At 38.1% G+C, this 18,123-nt stretch overlaps 3 protein-coding genes across 4 annotated transcripts in view; 2 read left to right on the top strand and 1 right to left on the bottom strand.

Annotated features, from left to right (window-relative positions):
• The window catches only part of mle (dosage compensation regulator mle), a 68,066-nt gene extending 67,262 nt beyond the window's left edge, over positions 1-804 (top strand). For both annotated transcript variants that reach the window (XM_089247922.1, XM_089247924.1), the window contains 2 exons: positions 10-243; positions 343-804. In XM_089247922.1, the coding sequence (XP_089104048.1) occupies positions 10-243; positions 343-667 (559 nt within the window). In that variant the 3' untranslated portion in view covers positions 668-804. The remainder of the gene's footprint in view (positions 1-9; positions 244-342) is intronic.
• Positions 805-5,033: 4,229 nt separating this feature from the next.
• Positions 5,034-8,780, bottom strand: Ttc19 (tetratricopeptide repeat domain 19). The gene is made up of 2 exons (XM_089247908.1): positions 8,619-8,780; positions 5,034-5,987 (listed from the first exon to the last, which is right to left on the bottom strand). The coding sequence occupies exons 1-2, from the start codon at positions 8,765-8,767 to the stop codon at positions 5,072-5,074; spliced, it is 1,065 nt and encodes a 354-aa protein (XP_089104034.1). The 5' UTR covers positions 8,768-8,780; the 3' UTR covers positions 5,034-5,071.
• Positions 8,781-9,007: 227 nt separating this feature from the next.
• Positions 9,008-16,388, top strand: LOC149071651 (uncharacterized). Its single transcript, XM_089247852.1, has 2 exons — positions 9,008-9,829; positions 15,896-16,388. Exons 1-2 carry the CDS (start codon positions 9,155-9,157, stop codon positions 16,133-16,135), a joined length of 915 nt encoding a protein of 304 aa, XP_089103978.1. The 5' UTR covers positions 9,008-9,154; the 3' UTR covers positions 16,136-16,388.
• The last annotated feature ends 1,735 nt before the right edge of the window (positions 16,389-18,123 follow it).

Raw genomic sequence — 18,123 nt, 5'->3', positions numbered from 1 at the left:
TTTGTGCAGGATTAATTTGAAAATGTCTCCTCGTGATGCAGCAGTTCTCGTAGCGCTGCAACCAGCCATAGAGGATCTGATAATGCAAGCCGCAAACGATCCAGAGACAGTGTTACAGCCAATGCCTATAAATATTCGGATAATTGAACTTGTGAAAAAGCTCTGCGATATAAATACTGGCCGATTCAATATGGACCAAAGTGACGATGCTTCTGAAGCACAAGGTTACAGAGATGGCGGAGGGTGAGATTTCTTTTTTCATGATTAAGTAAAGTTGTGTTTTATTTTGAATGCAAGTTTCTTTTGGTGAACTGAATTTTTTTTCTTTTTAATATATTTTAGGCCTAGGAAAATGCCCCGCCTCAGTGCCGGAATGGCTCGTGGTGGACCACCTATGGGAGGAGGAGGATTTGGAGGAAGAGGCCCCAGAAGAGGTGGCGGAGGATATATAGGTGGCTATGGCGGTGGTGGCGGCTACAGAGGTGGCTACAACAGTGGTGGATACGGAAATAGTGGGGGATACGGAAATGGCGGTGGTTATAGGGGAGGATATGGCAATGATAGAGGAAATTTTGGGGGAAGAGGTGGATACTATGGGGGCTATGGAGGAGGAGGAGGAGGCGGCGGCGGTTACGGTGGATATGGAAGAGGACGAGGAGGTTTTTAAAATTTCATTGTTGCTCATTTAATCATTCAGAGACTCGCATCAGTTGGACTATGTCGTTCTATTGTAAAATTATTATATATGTACTACATTCTCATATCGAAAAATAGCTAAAAATAAAAATTTTGCGATTACTTTTACTTATGCGCCATCTTTTACCTCCTACTGTGACTCATTTGTTAGCAAGGTTGTGTTGGCAATTGTACATTGAAATTTCAGCCTTTAAATACTGTTAGGATGCATTCATTTCAATGACATGCTGTGAGGTCAGCACAACCAACCAAACATGGAGGAAACTATTCTATGATTTTGCTATCCAGGTCTGAAAATATCAAAATCGGGGTTCATATGGGTCAGGAAAAACCTGATATTGTCAAGGAAAAAATATCCCATTTTTGTTCTAAAACCTGAAAATGTCTGACAATGGACATAAAAAAATTGTTGCAATCGTCATATTTCATATAAATACTGACTGTTTCGTAACCAAAGGATCATGCAAAATGTCAAAATGCTCTATCGAAATTTTTTATGCAATCCTTGCTTGCCAATATTTCTACTTTACTCATGTGGTTTTAAAAAGCCATATGTAGTGGAACAGTTGCTTTCTGAAACTGTGACAAAATTTTTCGGAAAACCAAGCTTTTCTACTGGGGAAATCAGGGTAAGGGTTGGATGTCCAAATGATATGCAGAACTTACAAAATTGTATGAAAGCTGCTTTCCGTGATTGCAGGGTGGGAATTAGAGGGAAGCAAAGACAGCAATTGGCTGGGTGGCATATTTTAGGTGGGAACAAAAACTGTACAATCATAAAATTTTACTGTCTGGACAGTTGTCCCCCTCACAAAAATCCTAGTTATATCCCTAGTGCTGAGGATTACATAAACATAGACAACGATATACAAACTGAACCTAACATGACAGATATTGACACACTCATTAAAAATTTTAGGGAAAATCAAATGAACGTAAATATTGTCAGTTTAGATGAACAGTGTGGGGTGAAGTTTTATGCAGAGATGCTGTGAAAATCAACATTTTTTTAGTAATTATAGAGTCCATAAGTACATTAATTTATCCAGGGTTCGTAAGTATCGGATATTTTGATATATACCCGATATTTTCTATAGAATAATCCATATTGTTGATGATCAACATTTTCGGGCTTGATTTAAAGTAATAGAACATCTTTCTTAACCAAAAAACATTCAGATATTTTTAACATAACTTCTCGCATTCAATATCAAAATTGTGATTTGATATTTTCGATAAAATAGTCAAGCTAATGTAGATTATAAATGTTCTCACAAATGGTGTAAGCCATAAAATTTAGAACAAAACTTTTCCAATTTGACATTAAGATTTACATTTGATAATTATTAATAAGATATTTTAAATCCTTTTTCACATTTAACTGGAGGAGAAGACAAAATACGAGACAGTTTTGAAAATATCTACATTTTTTCTTGACTGAAAATATCGGACCCTTCTCAGCTGAATACTTTTATTTTCAAATTATTTATTTACAGACGAACTAATTTATGATTGAAGAATTCATTTACCCATTAAAATATCAAAAATATTGTACATATATATCGATTGATATATATCAACGAACCCTGATTTTATCTATATTGAAATCACAGTCAGTGCTTGATATAACGACCCTCTTCATCCCATCGAAAACAGACATTATAATTGAAAGTAAAAAACATATATTTGGGACTCACATCCTATGGTCATTGTAATGGACGCTGCAACGTGGAGTCGTTATAACAAGCTTTTTTAATTTATTTTGCACATTATGTTATTTGAACCTTTATTAAGTGGAAACCTGTGCTCAATGGGAAAAAAAGAAATCTGTTCCGTGAGATTTCGTTGAAAACAGGTTTTACTGTACTATGATTTTCCTCTTGGGTATTTGTTATTTGAAAATTATGAGTAATAAGAAAACTTTTGAATCTAGAATGGGTGGATGAAAACCTGAATCTTCAATATGCTGATTGGATTGAAGCAAACAAATATGACCCATATAAAGCATTGTTGGCAAGTTTTCGCTATAATGGAAAAAAATCGCCCTGGCAAAAATACACTCGCTTTCAAAGTTAAGCATGTGATGGCTTATATAACATAACGACACCACTTTGACTGTGCCCTTCTGGATTGGACAGTTAATGGAACACAAATGTGTGGTCTCAGGTGCATAGTCCCTTTATGTGGAGCTTTCGGCACACAGTACTGCCACATATTGTCTTACCAAGTGATGTAACAGTGGTGAAAGTCACTTGTAAATTCCGCTTGGGTACTATAGCAAACCAATCATCAGATTGGGGTGGTAACCCTGGTTGACTGGACTGATGTCCCTGGTCAGCTGTTTGACTTGCTTTTTGGGAATTGTTTTTTTAATCAGTATATTGCTATTGTAGCTAAGCAGAATTGACGAGCGATCTCCACAACTGTTACTTCCAAGGTTGCAATATCACTTGGTAAGACTATCTGCTGGTGCTGACAGCCCCATGTGAAGGGACTATGTGCATGAGTATCACACGTTTGTGTTCCACTAACCGTGCAATCTAGAGGGGCAAGATTAAAGTGGTGTGTCGTAATGTTGCTTAACGTTTGAAAGTGAGTGTAGTTTTTTGCCATATTTTTTCCAGTGGTGAAAATTGAATTTAAAATTAGAACTTATTTTTACATATTTTACCTTTTGTTAATTATTTTTTTTACCTCTGCAATGAAGCTCTCTTCCGTCCAATTAGATTAGACAAAACGTTTGGAAATAAATACAAATAAAATCCATTTTTGCCAAGGAAATGTTCCTAATGAAACCCAACAATATGAATTGATACAAGTTGTATCACAGAAATGAGTGTGTGGAAAATTCCTTCAGTTTTGATAAGGGTCAGTTAAGTTAGTGCCACAGTTTCATTACAAAAAATATTAAATAGGTCACCTCTCATTGAATAGCCCACAGTATGTTTCATCCTTTATATTAAGGTTTTTGTCTTTTTTTTTTTGCATCTCTTAAATTAAAAGCATAAGTTATATATAATAGGTTGCTATTTTAACATTAAATAATGTAAGAACTATTTCCAAGGATTATAAAAAGACATGGCAAAATGTTGAAAATTTGGCCATATGTAAGTGTAAAGTAACAAAGCTATTACAGCCAGGATGAAATGCAAAAGTGCATCAAAAGGACAATTGAGTTATTTTGTTTTTGGCATGTAGAGCATTATTGTTAAGGGATTTAATATTGATTTCCATTCAAACAGTTTTGCTCGAAATACACGCCGCTCACACAATTAATATTCACTTCAATAACATTAATAGAAATATGGAAACAAAAAAATAGTGGAAAACTATCCATCAAAATTGTTCTACTTATTAATTACATAACATCCATTATATGTTCATGGTTTCAACTTTTGTTTTCAATTTGTTTTTGCAGTTTTTCTATCTTTTACCTGGTTTTTCCACTGTCCCAGTAAAAACCTAACCCCGGTATAAGGCATGGTGTTGGCTTGGCAGCAAAACGTTCGATTTGAACAACATGAACAGACAATTTCGTAAACAACAACTTTTTGGTTCTAGCTTTTATGCAAAGGCTCAATTACATTGGGCAAGTAACTGGGGAGAGGACCAGTTTCAACTAGCCCAGTGAGTTTGTTACACACAACTAGTAAAATCGCTCACTAGATGAGCTAGTATTTCATTTCTTCCCTCTCCTTTTTTTATTGTTGTCTTTCTCTTTTGTTGTGAGCCAAAATGAGTAGAAAGAAAGTTAGTCAGGTGGTTTTTTTTTTTTTTGCACCCGGGGTGTAACAAAAAAAACCGCCTGCTAGTAGCGAGAAAAGTAGCCCACCCTTTACTTTACTGTCACTAGCAGAATGAGTGGAGAGTTCACTAGATAACATTATTAGGGCTCACACTGATCAGCAGTGATCTTTCAGTCATAAAAATCAAAGTCCTAGTTATTATTAAAGAGTGACTTTAGTGGCAACGAGTAAACTCTCCCAATGTAATTGTGCCATAAAAGTCAACTGCAAAGAATTATTATTCAGTGAAACCAACTACATCTTTGACTAATGTTTCAAAGGAAACAACAGTGAAGGCTTAAAGCTTGCGGACATTGAAATTAATGATGTTCCACTCATCCCATAATTCAAGGATGTTGGAGAAATTTTCGAGGTGAAATATTGCAGAAAAAGGAAAATCTTGTGTTCCATTTTTCCATCAGGTGTGTTCAAAAAAATCTAACCTATAATTACAATGTTATAATTAATTTTTACATCAAATTTTCGATTGAAAAACCTGGAAAAGTCAGAGAATTTGTTTTTACGAAAATGAGTATAAGCCCTTAAAACGAATTCTAATTGAAACATATTTTATTCTGCAACAAATAACATTACGTAGACGTTGCTTTTTGATCATTCTTTATATCTGCTAAGCATTCTAATGCCTCTGTTTCTGCCGTGGAGTTTTTCATTTTCCTAGCTAGTCCCAATGCCTTTGTACATGCTTTATCAGCCTCTTCAGAATCCCCTTTCAAAAAGTATGTGGCACCAAGATTGCAATAAAAAGATGGCAAGTCTTCGGAGTCACCGGTTTTAGATGACAGTTCGATGGCCCTTTTGAAATATTGTATCGCTGTGCCATAGTCCTTTTGTAAACTGCTGACACTTCCGATGTCGTTTATCAGGACCAATGTCTGTGGATGTGTTTCTCCGTTTATTTTTTCCGATACTGCAAGCGCTTTTTGAAAGTTTTCTATTGCCTGTTTCCAATAACCTCTCGAAAGTAAATGTTTTCCATACCAATCAATGCTCATTGCCCAAAGTAATGCATCGTTTCGTTCGGCATCGCTAAGAAATTCCGAGTCCTCTAGATTGATGGACTTCAATTTTTTTTCCTGGGAACCAACACAAAATCTGAACCCTTCCTCTGCTTTCATATCATCGTTTTTCTGGCTATATATTGAAGCTAATTTCAGGGAAATCTCAATGATGCTGTTGTCATCCATGGTCGTTCCTGAACCCAACAGCTCTTTGGTTAGTTCAATGAACAGCTTTTCTGCTTTTTCAAGATCACCTTTCTCGAAAGCCACATTTGCAAGCAGGTCAAATACATACCTTTGTGCTTGCATATCTTGGCGTTCCTGAGCAACCTTAAGGGCTAGATGGAGTATATTTTCGGCTTTGTTGTATTCTTTCCCCTGCAAGCATAAGATGCCTCTCTTTATAGTTGTTATTAGGACATCCTCTTCCTCTTTTTCCTTCAGACCAAACCAGGAGAGTAATCCTGCCCATAAGAACACTTGGTTCCTGAAATGGAAAAACAAAATTGAACAAACGTTGGTATGAAAAATTTCCTATACTGAATGAATACTATTCAATGTTTTGAAACATCCTTGGCAAAATTTAGCAACAAGGAATGAAAAAATACACGTACGAAATTCGAAACATTTCATAGCCTAAATCAATATTTTATATTTATTTCTTAAATAATATAAGTTAGGGGTGAGTAACCAACTTCTTTCTGTTTGCGAGCCAACATAATGGTCACCCATAGCGTCACAGGCCGCATCAGTGATACAATTTTGGTGTATAAGCCGCTCCCTCCATTATTAATTGAATTAGTTATTAAATTAATTTCATCACTAGAAATAAGCAGTTTGTTAAATCAAGAAATCTGCAGTTGGAACCAATACTTCAAATAATGATCACAAATTTAATTTTTTTTCATGGTACTTTTACGTTATCGGTGCCGCACAAAATCACTTCATGGGCCAGCTGTTGGCCACCCCTGATTTTAACGATTCTGTATTTGCTGTGGATATGACATTAAAAGCATGAAGTCTCGTACACTGAACCAGTTGCACTCATTCCCATCACTTAGGCAGTTCCAAACCTTTCTGAAGGATGGATGCAATTGAAAATCCATAATCCCAGAAATGTACAGAGAAGACATCAATACCATCTTGTAGCAAACACCTTAAAACGCTGTGGTTCATTGTATATTGCTTCTTTGATATTAATCTTGTGTACTACTGTCACATAAAATAGCGAAGTATAATGTCCCCCTTTCATAATAGAAGATTTCAAGAATTGTTTTTGAGGATGCAGATTCATTGATGCTAAATTTTCATTTAATACAATGATTTCATCACGCTCTATCAGGTAACTATTTGTGAAAAATCAAATACAGTCAAACCTAGATATAACAATACTCTGCGGACCCAGCTACAGCCTGTTTCGAAACATGTTTTTGGGATCCTGCTCTCCTCTGGGAGTCACACCTTTCCTACTTTTTATTGAATTGATTAAATTTATAACAAACCAATATAATGCTGGTCTCCAGATCATTGGGTCGGAGTTCTGTGAGATTCTCTTGAGATGGCCTTTGCATAGAACCTTCACCAACATTAAGGGCTTCCCCGGTTTAAAGTGATGTTCTGGAGTTGCAAACTCTTGAAAACTGTAGTAGTACAGATCTCACCATGTAGGTCAGCCAACTTCAACCTGTTGCTTGCGAGCACTGTGGTGTTCCTCAAAGTAATAAGAGTACTTAATGTTCATACCCAATTTCGTGCTTGTGAGCACTTGATCAATATTTCAATTAACCCATTAACAACAACGACTTTGATTTTCTGAAAAACCAAAAATACTGATTGGAACCACGTCCGCCATTTATAGGCAAAGAAAAAAAATTGAAATTTTGAATGGCAAATTTTCTTATCAATCGGCGTTAATGGGTTAAAAACTGCATTCAAAGATAACAATTAAGCAGATTGCAGGCTTCATTTGATGATGGGTATAAGCAGTGGTTGCGACTCAAAAGTGTCTGACTGAAGAACGATAATCCATAAAAACTATGACAAGCACGATCATGAGCAGTGACGTCTTAACGCCTGGGCCCACCCGGGCCTCACAAAAATGAGATGCGGTAGAAATTTTCTAGGATTTACCAGGTAGGGCCTCTGAAAAACCACTTGGCCCGGGGCCCATTATACTCTTAAGACGGTCCTGATCACGAGAATTGAGGGTACTGGTGATAACAATAAATGAAAATAGTGCTAAAACAGCCGAGGGTAGTGCGTTGACTTGAAAAACTCATTGTCACCAATGAAAAACCTTGAAAGTACCAAGGTTATCAGTTGGCAACAAAAAACAATCGCCACATTTGGTGCAACCTCACTTATAGAATCTTGTGTGAAAAAAAAAGAAATGTTAAAAATCGTCCTGTGCTGCATGGGCGGAGATATGAGGGCAATGCCGACTTTCAAACCGAGCACAATTCAGGTGGGGGGGGGGGAAATGTCAACTGATCTAATGTATTTGCGTGTATATGAATTGACATCATCATGTGTGTGTCCCCCCCCCCAGACTTTCAAGTTTGCCTATGCCGGCTGGCTCCATGGGCTGAGATGTAGGGGGGCATAACCCCCTCCCCGCCCAAGTCAAAGGTGGAGTCAACTGATCTTATGTATATATGAATTAACATCATCATCATCGTGCTCCCCTCCCCCAGACTTGCAAGTCTATCTCCGTCTATGGCTACCTCCCTGTCAGCCCTACACTCGTGAAAGGGGGGGGGGCATGACCCCCGTGCCTTCCACCCCTTAAGCAACTGTCATGGCTCCTGTTTCACTTGATTTCTACCCGTGCTCTCCCCATAGGCGGCGATAGACTTGGAAGTCTGGGGGGGCATGAGGATGATGTCAATTCATATATACATTAGATCAGTCAACTTCACCTTTGACGCTGGGGGAGGGGGGCAATGCCCCCCGTATCTCCGCCCATGGCCCTCCCCCAAAATATCCTAGGGCAACTAAGGGGTCCCAGATCAAGAACTACTGTTTTTTTAATCTATTTTGAAAGTCATTTATTCACAAATAACGACAATGTCACGTGAGTGAGTGAGTAAGTAGAATGATAAAATAATTATTTACTCACCTACGCTTTTGGATCCGAAAATTCTCACGTCGATAATTCGAGCAACAAATTAACGAGCGGGAGAAGAATAGCCGCGGTTTCTTGACAGCTGCCGTACGGCTTATCAACCTACAACCGCATGTAAACAAACGCATTCTAGCAGACGCCATCGGGCGAGCTATTTCGAAGGCTAGAGTTTTTATCTTCTGTTTTTTTAGAAAGCAATCAAATATTATAGTGAAAATCAAATTTTCACGTTTAAAATGACGAGTAGAAAATATTGTACTGAGCGAAATTTTTTACTGCCGCTAAAAATTTTTTCTCACTTGATTTTTTTCCCCAAATTTTCATGACAAAGATTTGTGAATTGAGGATCTGGCAACGACGTCTAAAAAAAACACGTGACCCGGGAAACCAAAAAACCCGTCAAACCAAAACTAAACACCAGGAAATACTGATAATAGTTGAGTGCCGTTTTTTTCACACACTCTTCGCCGAATATTTTTTAAAAATTCTCAGCCCTGATCGAGTGCGGCCTCGACTCCCCGTTATCGTCAATGTCGTTCTCATCACTTTACAGCTCGGTGGTCGCCGAAGAAAAAGATTTGTGCACTCTCTACGGTGCCGTGGCCAATCATCTGATGGCTGTCCACAAAAAGACGGACGAAGACGTCGCCAATTCGTCGAACTCGCTGTGCGAGGAGTTATCGCAGCGGGCCTGGCAGCAGGATCACAATTTCGCAAGCGCCAACTTCGACGACATAACCACCTGTTGCGCCTACCTCAAGAAATACGCGAGCTGCCACAGTGCCCTTGCGAGGTTCGGCGCCACGAGATTCCTCGACGCCGCACCGACGCACGTGCTGGTGAGACTTTTCAGCCGCGAGCACCTCAAAGTGGTCAGCTTAGGAGGTGGACCAGGTAACGACATGATTGGTTTTTGCAGTGCTCTCGCCTCTAGACCCATCCTGTTCGAATGCATGAGTTTGACAGTGGTGGACTGTAAAAGAGGTTGGTTCGAACCCTTCATCTCTGTCACCGATTCTGTCAGCCATGGTTCATACGGGATGGTCAGTCACTTCCTTAGTAACTTGCAAGATGTGACGAAGTCTTTCGTTTGGAGTGATATATGTCATGTAAGAAGTAGGGCGGAAATCGAAACAGCGGACATTGTGTTGATGACCAAGGTCCTTTCTGTCATCCCGTTGGTGAAAAGGATGGAAGTGCTTCAGGTGATTTTAGTTTTGTTGCTTCCAATGAGGTGTGCATTCCAGTGAATGAAATTGCTTTCTACAGCCAGAGGCAGATTTATGTTTTTGTCGCCTGTGGGCTACTCAGCTGCCCTTCTATCATTCTAATGTAATTTTCTTGATTGCTCATTCCTCAAATTCACTGCCCTATGCTGTAGTCCACTCAGCCCATAAACCCTGTAAATACGCCTCTGTATCCAAGTCACTGTTGTGGACACTCACATGCTCACACACTGTATAAGTCACTCTTTTGGGCTATTAACATACGCTTGCACATGCTCTGGATCATTCTTTTGATCAGTCCCATGTTCGTACACTCTGTAGGTTGTTCACATGCTTGCACATACTCTAGGTTATTCTTTTGACCAGTCCCATGCTTGCATGCGCAGTGATGTATTTACATAGGAAGCTTATATAGCGGGCCAGGGTAGCAAGTTTGGAATTGCGGCAAAGGAATGAGTGGCCAAGAAAATTTGTACATGATGGGGAAGAAGACTTTATAATCATGAATCCGCCTCTGCTTAGAGAGCGAGAGACTAGATCAGTGATACCTGAAGAATTTGCAAGCATTTGAGTAAACAAAAGAGTGTGAAAACACATGAGTGAGCAAAAATGTTACATAGAGCATGGGAATGACAAAAAGAGTGAAATTACCTATAGTTCGTTTCAGGTTAACTTTGCAGTGAAGAAAAAGGTAGAGAGTGCATGCCTTCGGTGCAAAATATAGTTCCCATATATTGGAGGTTTACAATGATCCTATATACAGAATATTTCAATTTTTTTTCTTTGATTTTGAAAAAAATACTGAAAAAATACCGTTTTGAACCGATGTTTATTTATTTAAAATTTTTAAATTAGAAAAAAATATTGGTTACCCTTATCAAAAATCCATGGCAAGCGCAACAACATTTTGGCGCGATATCCTAGAAATTTTCCCCGCCAATATATATCACTGTCATGCTTTTTTTTGTTACACAATTATATACTGTATATATATTATATCGTTACTTGGTTGAATTTTCCGTAACGATACAATTTTTCATTCAGTTTTACATGCAGATATAGGCTTACATCCAGACGAATATTCTCAATCAGTTTTTCTTTCTTCCGAAAATTAGGCTTCAATGAATTCGGATATTCACTCATAGATTACAGGAAAGGTTCCTCTTCCACGAGAGTGGCGATACCATTGCGAGAGGCTCTTTATGGACGCAGGAGTTTTGGCTTTAGGTCCTACTTTTTTTTAATTATTTATTTGTTGCCACGAATCCCTATAGCCAATCACGGAGAGTGTTGGCACGAGTCATGTGTCTCCACCCACACGAACGCCATCTTCCACCCAAAGCAGGGGGGCCACTTGTTTCTCCTGATGCCTCTTTAGTGTCTCTCCAGATAAAATAAGCGAGATTAGGGGGGGGGGGGCATGGTGGTTTAGGCTTGCATCTTTTATGTGACGGTTGTATCTATCTTTTCACCAGTATAGCCACGCTAAAAAGTTTTTCATTCCTCAATACTGTATTTTTGGTTTTCAAATACTCGCTGTAAACAAAACTTGATAAGAATCATCCGTAATAACCATGAGCAGCACATCAACTGTAACAAGACTAAAACTGTCGTGAAAACAAGTGGCATCGACGTATACCATTCACAGATGGGGGGGGGGGGGAAATGACAGAAATTTCGGCAGGAAAAGTGAGTAAAAAAATTCTGAACTTTCCTGTATCATTATTATTATTTGGTGCTATTCCTGCACTTAAACGTGAAAACAGAGTTAAGCTGCTTGTTCTTAATTAATTAATTTTTTTGGGAGTGGCTTCAAAAATTTTATTTAACGTTCATTTTTTTCCGTATAAATTTTTAAAAAAAATCCCCAAGTTTTTTGAGAGCCATGGTTAATATACAGTACATTTTAAAATTATACGTTTCCTTCATATTACTGTTTGAAATTTTTTTTATAAATAAATTTCAGCTGAGGGAATATTGCAGAAAAATATTACTATGTTTTTCGAAATTTTTAATGTTACTTACGGCATATCAATGAAGAGTAAGTGACACACTGATATAAGATAATTATTTTTTATAAATTTTAAAACATTTTTCAATCAAAAAATAAGATTTTAAAAACCTTACTTTAATTTCTGAAAGTATCGGCAGCGGTTTTGTTAAAAAAAATTCTATAATTATTAGTCTTACCAGGCCCGTCATTTTGGGGGGGGGCGTCCCTGGCTTTCGAAAATACACTAAAAATGGTATATATATATATATATACATACACATACATACATTGAGTACGTGTGCTTTGCCCCTTCCCCCCCCCCCCCCCGGAAAAAGTTGAAATGACAGCCCTGAGTCTTACTGTGCTTTATTGCAGTTACTAATTTTTTTACACGAATTACATTACACGTAAAAAAAAATTTTTCTAAGTGAGATTGGCGAGAATTTGCCATAACTTACCAAGTCCGCTCATCGATACATTGGTTAAGAGGCTTTCGTTCCCATAGCAACGAGTGATGCGGTTCCCTCGTAGCTTCCTCTTCACTGCAAAGTTAACCTGAAATGGACTATAGCATTTGTAAACATGTGAATGACCTAAAGAGTGAAGCAAAGCATGATGTAAATGATCAAAAGAGTGAAGCAAAGTATGATGTAAATGATCAAAAGAGTGATCTAGAGGCATCTGCAAGTATGTGAATTATGAAAAGAGTGACCTAAAAAGCAAGGGACCAATTAAACCGAATTAATTAACATCGATTAAAAGTGTGACCTAGAGCAGTGGTTCTCAACCGAGGGCCCTAGGATATTCCAGGGGGCCATGGAGGAAAATATCGCAAAAGGGAAGTCATGACTGCTGATAATGGGGCCACAAAGAAATTTATTAAAAGAGTGACTAAAAAAATTTAATTTCAAACAAAATGCATAGAATATATTTTTTCACAATATTTCCCGTATTCAAGTAACATTAACATAAAGATTTGATTGATTTTTCAACACCGGGCATAAGGATCTGAGTAGTTGAAAGATGAAATTTATTACTTGTAGTATCAAATATTTTAAGAGTTTCACGAAAACAAGCGCAATGACATTTTTGTGTGTGTGTGTGTGTGTGTGTTCATCCAATTTTTCATAAGTAGGGCTCTGATTTTTGTGACCTAAAGATGAAACGTCGTTGCTGATAAGTTATTAGCTACTACATTTCTTCTTGTGGTTGTGTTATCAATAATTGTAAGGTTTTGAGATTAATGTATTTATATATACAGTGTCACTTTAATGACAGTGATTTTGACAGTAACATTTATTTGAATACAACCATCCAAAAAACTGTGTTAAATGCGGATGAAACAGTTTTGTTGGCATCAGGAGAAACCGGGCTACACTTTTGAGCACACAGTGTCCGTATAAAAAGTTAACATTTTTATTTTAATAACTATACAACCCTTTGCAACATGAACAACATATCTGACTACTGCACGTTATTTGGATAATTTTTCTAATTGAAAGTATTCCTGTAGGGTGAACGGTTTGCCAGTAAAATACCATACGTCTTGTTACCTATGCACCCTGTACATTACATATAGTAGTGTCTGTTATGTGAAATATTATGTTGTGTTTAAACCAACTCACACGTTGTTTGTTCGCCTGCGAGATAGAGGCCACATCATGAACCAAAAAAGCCACTTGGAGATAGCTTGTCATTTAACGAGACATCAGATTTTCACGATGAATGTAAATCTCACCGTATCAAAATTATAATCAATAAACCAATAGTGTTTTTATTTGAAATCTGATTATTTATAATTTCTGATTAGTTTGAAATTCTGATTTATCCAAATTCACATTTACCCAAGAAAAACTAATTTGCAAATAATTCAAACTTCATCCTGTACAGTAACTTGATAACATTATGATGTCTTCAAGCGTAAAGGGGTCGTTCAAGTATTACGTCAGAAAATTTTTAGCCATTTTTGACCCCTTTGTCAGCAAAAGTCAACATAACACTGACCCCCTTGTCAGCAAAATTTCGTCAGCAGCTTAGAATATTTCATATCTTTAAAAAAAGGTGGTTGATGACGTAAGCAACCTTCAAACCCCCCTCCGCAAATCAGAACCCCCCCCCCCCCCCACCAATGCTGATGTAATACTTGAATGATCCCAAAATTCCCACCAATGATCCCATTGATTGAAAATAATTTATTACATTTTTTTACTGTGTTGTATTATGGTTTTGCTTTTTCGTTATTTTCATAAATTAAAAATTAATTAGATTCAAACACATATTTATACTTCAAACAATATTTGGATGAGTCTTTTAATGGAAAAATGGGGGGGGGGTAGGAAATTAATCATGGTCGCAAGGGGCCACAGGAATGAAAAATGGTTAAAAGGGGGGGCCACAGGAATGAGAAATGGTTGAAAGGGGGGGCCATGGGCAAAAAAGGTTGAGAACCACTGACCTAGAGCATGTGCGAGCATATGAATGGCTTAAAAGAGTGACCCAAACGTTTGCAAGCATGTGAATGGCCAAAAGATATATAAAGAATGTATGTGAGCATGTGAGTGATCAGATGAGTATACAAGATATACAAGGAGTGGCCAAAAGAATGACTTAGAGACATGGGCCTATTTACAGATGTGGGGGGCCAAGTGGGTTATAGTAGCACAGCGTGGCGAATATGAAGAATGAGTGATCAGGGAAATTATACTAGATTGAGAGAAGGATGGCAAAACTTTAAAGATTTGCTTCTGTATATATATATATACTCTATTTCACTCTTCATTCACATGCTTGAACGCTCTCAGAGTCACTCTTCATTCACATGCTATGGGTCACTCACATGCTTGCACAAACTGTAGATAACTTTGGTCACTCACTGGACCAAAGAGAGGACCTGGTCTCTCTCTCTACATCACTCTTTTGGTCAATGATATGTTTGCAAACTGTGCAGGTCACTCACTGACCTAGTTGGTCCTTCTCTTTCTCTTGGCAAAGTTGGATTTATAGTGCACTACACGTTTTCCCCATCCTTCTCTCATCCTACCAATTTTCTTGGCACTTCTTACTCAAATTTGCCGCACCTCCGAACTTGCCGGTATGTTTAGAAAGAGCAGAGTGAAGTTAGAAAGTGACAACAACACCATTTCCATCAAAATATCTGGATTTATTGGCAATCTACACGTGCTGAAATGTTGGCAAGGTTCGAAATTGAATTGTCGCCAAATTCTGTAACCGTCAATTTCAAACACCCTGCTAGCTACAATTGGTCAAATTTACCAAAGACTTGTCCGTTGCAACAGCTTTCAAAAGTGTGTAAGATGAACCATATCAGTGTTCTGTTAGAGAAAATTTAGCCTTTTTGTTTGCAAAATTGCAAACATACTGTTTGATGCAAATAAATTTTGTTTGCATTATTGAAATTCAGTGCTATCTCTTAACATGGTTAAATTAAAAAATTTTTTTACCATTAATTTTAAACACATTTTGCTGTTGAATGTTTGCTATTTCACTTTTTAGCAGATAAAGTGACGTCACTTTGAATTTTTCGGCAATTTTTTTTACTTCCAATTTCATGTGAACGACCCAAAAATATTGATACTGTCTTCTTCATTGGAAGTGAAAGTGCCGAATGCCTAAATTTGTGTGTGTAAGTATCATGTTGTAGGTCTGCCTGCTCTTTAATAAGAGACTTTTTAAAAAAAAAAAGTGGGAGACCAGCTGACCAACCACTGTTGTGACAGCAGGGTTTTGAACTCGTATCCTTGCAATACGAGTCCATCTTATAATGCTCACACGACTGCATAGTGACTCGTACTGTGTATTTTGTTTTGTTACAAAACTACTTTCACTCAATATAATAGTTACTGATTTCCTATATGAGCACTAATATTGTAGGAATGTGAAACGAATTTAGATCATTAGTTTGAAATGGTGGAAAGTTTGCTTCCACAGGTAGCCTGCTAGAACTAATTAAGCTTTTATCACAAATGTAATCACCTTACATTCACTCAACGATTCTCCACTCATGTCTTTTATTATTTTAATTTTTTTCACAGAGAATTTTCTCAACGATGAAACCAGGAGCAGTGTTTTTATACATTGACATAAATGCGGAACTGGTTTTAGACATAGCACGCAAATTTCCAACATATCTGTTGATGGAGCATCCGAGGGACATTTTCACCTTGAGCACGAATTCTCCACCAGAGATGATTAGGAAATCGTCTTTTGAAGTCTGCGCCGTACAAAAAGCATTCGATGCAGTAGAAAATCCTTGGTTCGAACATACCTACTGAGGTCTTGATACTTGCTCCCCGTCTCTTATTTTTAAGAGAGCTATTTGCAATCATTGTTGTCAGATAATTTTTTTAATGGTAACGTGATTTTGTGATACGATTCATCGATATTCATTTGATGTGATACAATTCATTATATTCGTTAATGTAAATCGTAAAAGTGATTACTTAGTTTTTATTTTTTTTTCATCAATATTTTTATACAAGATCTTCGGGGCTTACTATATGCAGAAAATTATTAAAAACCGTGTGGAAACATAATTGTTGCTGGTGATCCATGTTTTACTTTTTTTTGTTCTAATACCATCCATGTATCTTTAATTAAGCATTCTATTTAACGGAGTCTTAGAATCAGTTTTGATCGAATAACACAAAGGTTTGGTTCCAGACATTCCACTTGGACATCGTGATGGACCCTGGTTGGATTCTTGCAAGTGGCACAGTATTGGTCGGCGCGACTAAGGCCGCGCACCACATAGTGCGGCGACCAAGAGCTACGGGAGTGTATAATAGAGGCTAGCGACGAAAACAATTGTATTGTTTTGTTCTACACCGGACATAGTCGAGAAACTAGGTGAAGGAGAGAAAGAGGCCACTCAACGAGGTGCGCGACTTCAACAAACCTGTTTGTTTTCTCCTCAATCTACTGATTGGCCCGTTTCTTCTTTATTTTTATTTCCCTCTTTTACGGAGGGATTATCATCATCACCACACCTTCACACAAAGCTGCATTAAGAGTTTCACGAACTTTCAAGCAGCTGTGCCCTTACATTTCAGAATCTATCCGGTCATTTTCTCTATCCTCCTTTGCTATGTGCGGACATCTTTTCCTCAACCTCTATATATGCATTTTTTCTTTCCTAGTCGTAATTCTTGTAACTCGTACCTCTTCGCTCCACTATGAGAGCAGCCTAAGATAAATATAGTCACGCTGTGTTGGACCGAACCCTTTGTATTGGCCGCAGAGCACGGGTCGCGCAAAGCACCACATCGCTGAAGTTGGTTTTCCAACTTCGAGATGTGAATACTAGCTGGTCTCCCCACATACAGGACAGCCAGACACACCTCCACGTTAATACTCGGAAGAACCTCTAACGTATAAGGAGGTGCGCTGGAAGGTCTCCCCACATACAGCAGGTGGACCTGCAGCAACACGATACTTACATAAACAAAACAAATTCAGGCATCTGTCACTTTCACTTGTAGGGTGAAGAACAGATCCCAATACTTTTTCAAAGCATTCTAGTTCACAAAGATTGAGGACAACGAGTCCACTCTAATTTATAGGTTTCCCATTAACACTTATTTGACGTTGTCAGCAATTCTGCTTAATAGAAATCGCATTACTTTTCATTGATTCTGCATTTTTATTAGTTCCGGGATTGATTATCAGTGTTAAATTTCCATTTATTCTGATTATTATTTGGGGTGTTCATATTTCTGAACAGATATTTTCCGCCGTTCCTGTATGTTATTCAGTTTTATTTTTATGTGTTTTTGGATGTCGACCCCCGATTGAAATTTATTTGTAAGTCACGGTTTTAAGGGAGCTCCCTCGGAAGTGTCCAGGCGCCTGAAAATCGTTTAGATTGCCGCTGTGGTGGTCGAGTGGTTATAGTGCCGGACTCGTGATGCGAGGATCCGGGTTCGAACCCCACAGTGGTGGTCGGCTGAAGTTGGTTTCCTGTGGTTCCCAACTTCAAGGCGCAAATGCGAGCCGATCTCCCCGTTAAAAAGTCTCGCCACAGAGAGCAACAGTCCTACAACGGTAAATCATTCAACCATAACACTTCACTCATAGTTAGTAAAACTGGGGACAGATGACAGCACTACACATAACAAGCATTACACAGAAAACAAAAAAAACTTTACGTCAGGTTGCACTACACGTACACGCACATTCCCGCATGTAACGATTCGTTGGGGGGTTCCGCGGGGGGGGGTGGTGTAGCAGTAGTAGGTAGGGGCTCGGGGATCCATGATGCAGC

Source organism: Pholcus phalangioides, unplaced genomic scaffold (assembly GCF_987345545.1).
Source record: "Pholcus phalangioides strain wild (caught in Gottingen) unplaced genomic scaffold, Ppha-v1.0 ptg000018l_1, whole genome shotgun sequence".
NCBI classification, from domain to species: Eukaryota; Metazoa; Arthropoda; class Arachnida; order Araneae; family Pholcidae; genus Pholcus; species Pholcus phalangioides.
The sequence above is the reverse complement of the archived record's forward strand: the minus strand, read 5'-3'. Positions and strand labels throughout refer to the sequence as shown.

What these genes read in the sequence shown, in the direction of transcription:
- Ttc19 (XM_089247908.1), bottom strand. Translation starts at nt 8,767, where the DNA reads ATGGCGTCTGCTAGAATGCGTTTGTTTACATGCGGTTGTAGGTTGATA. An exon ending in TTTCGGATCCAAAAGCGTAG is followed by an intron (nt 5,988 to 8,618) that starts GTGAGTAAATAA and finishes TTTCCATTTCAG; the next exon opens with GAACCAAGTGTTCTTATGGG.
- LOC149071651 (XM_089247852.1), top strand. Translation starts at nt 9,155, where the DNA reads ATGTCGTTCTCATCACTTTACAGCTCGGTGGTCGCCGAAGAAAAAGAT. An exon ending in AAAGGATGGAAGTGCTTCAG is followed by an intron (nt 9,830 to 15,895) that starts GTGATTTTAGTT and finishes TTTTTTTCACAG; the next exon opens with AGAATTTTCTCAACGATGAA.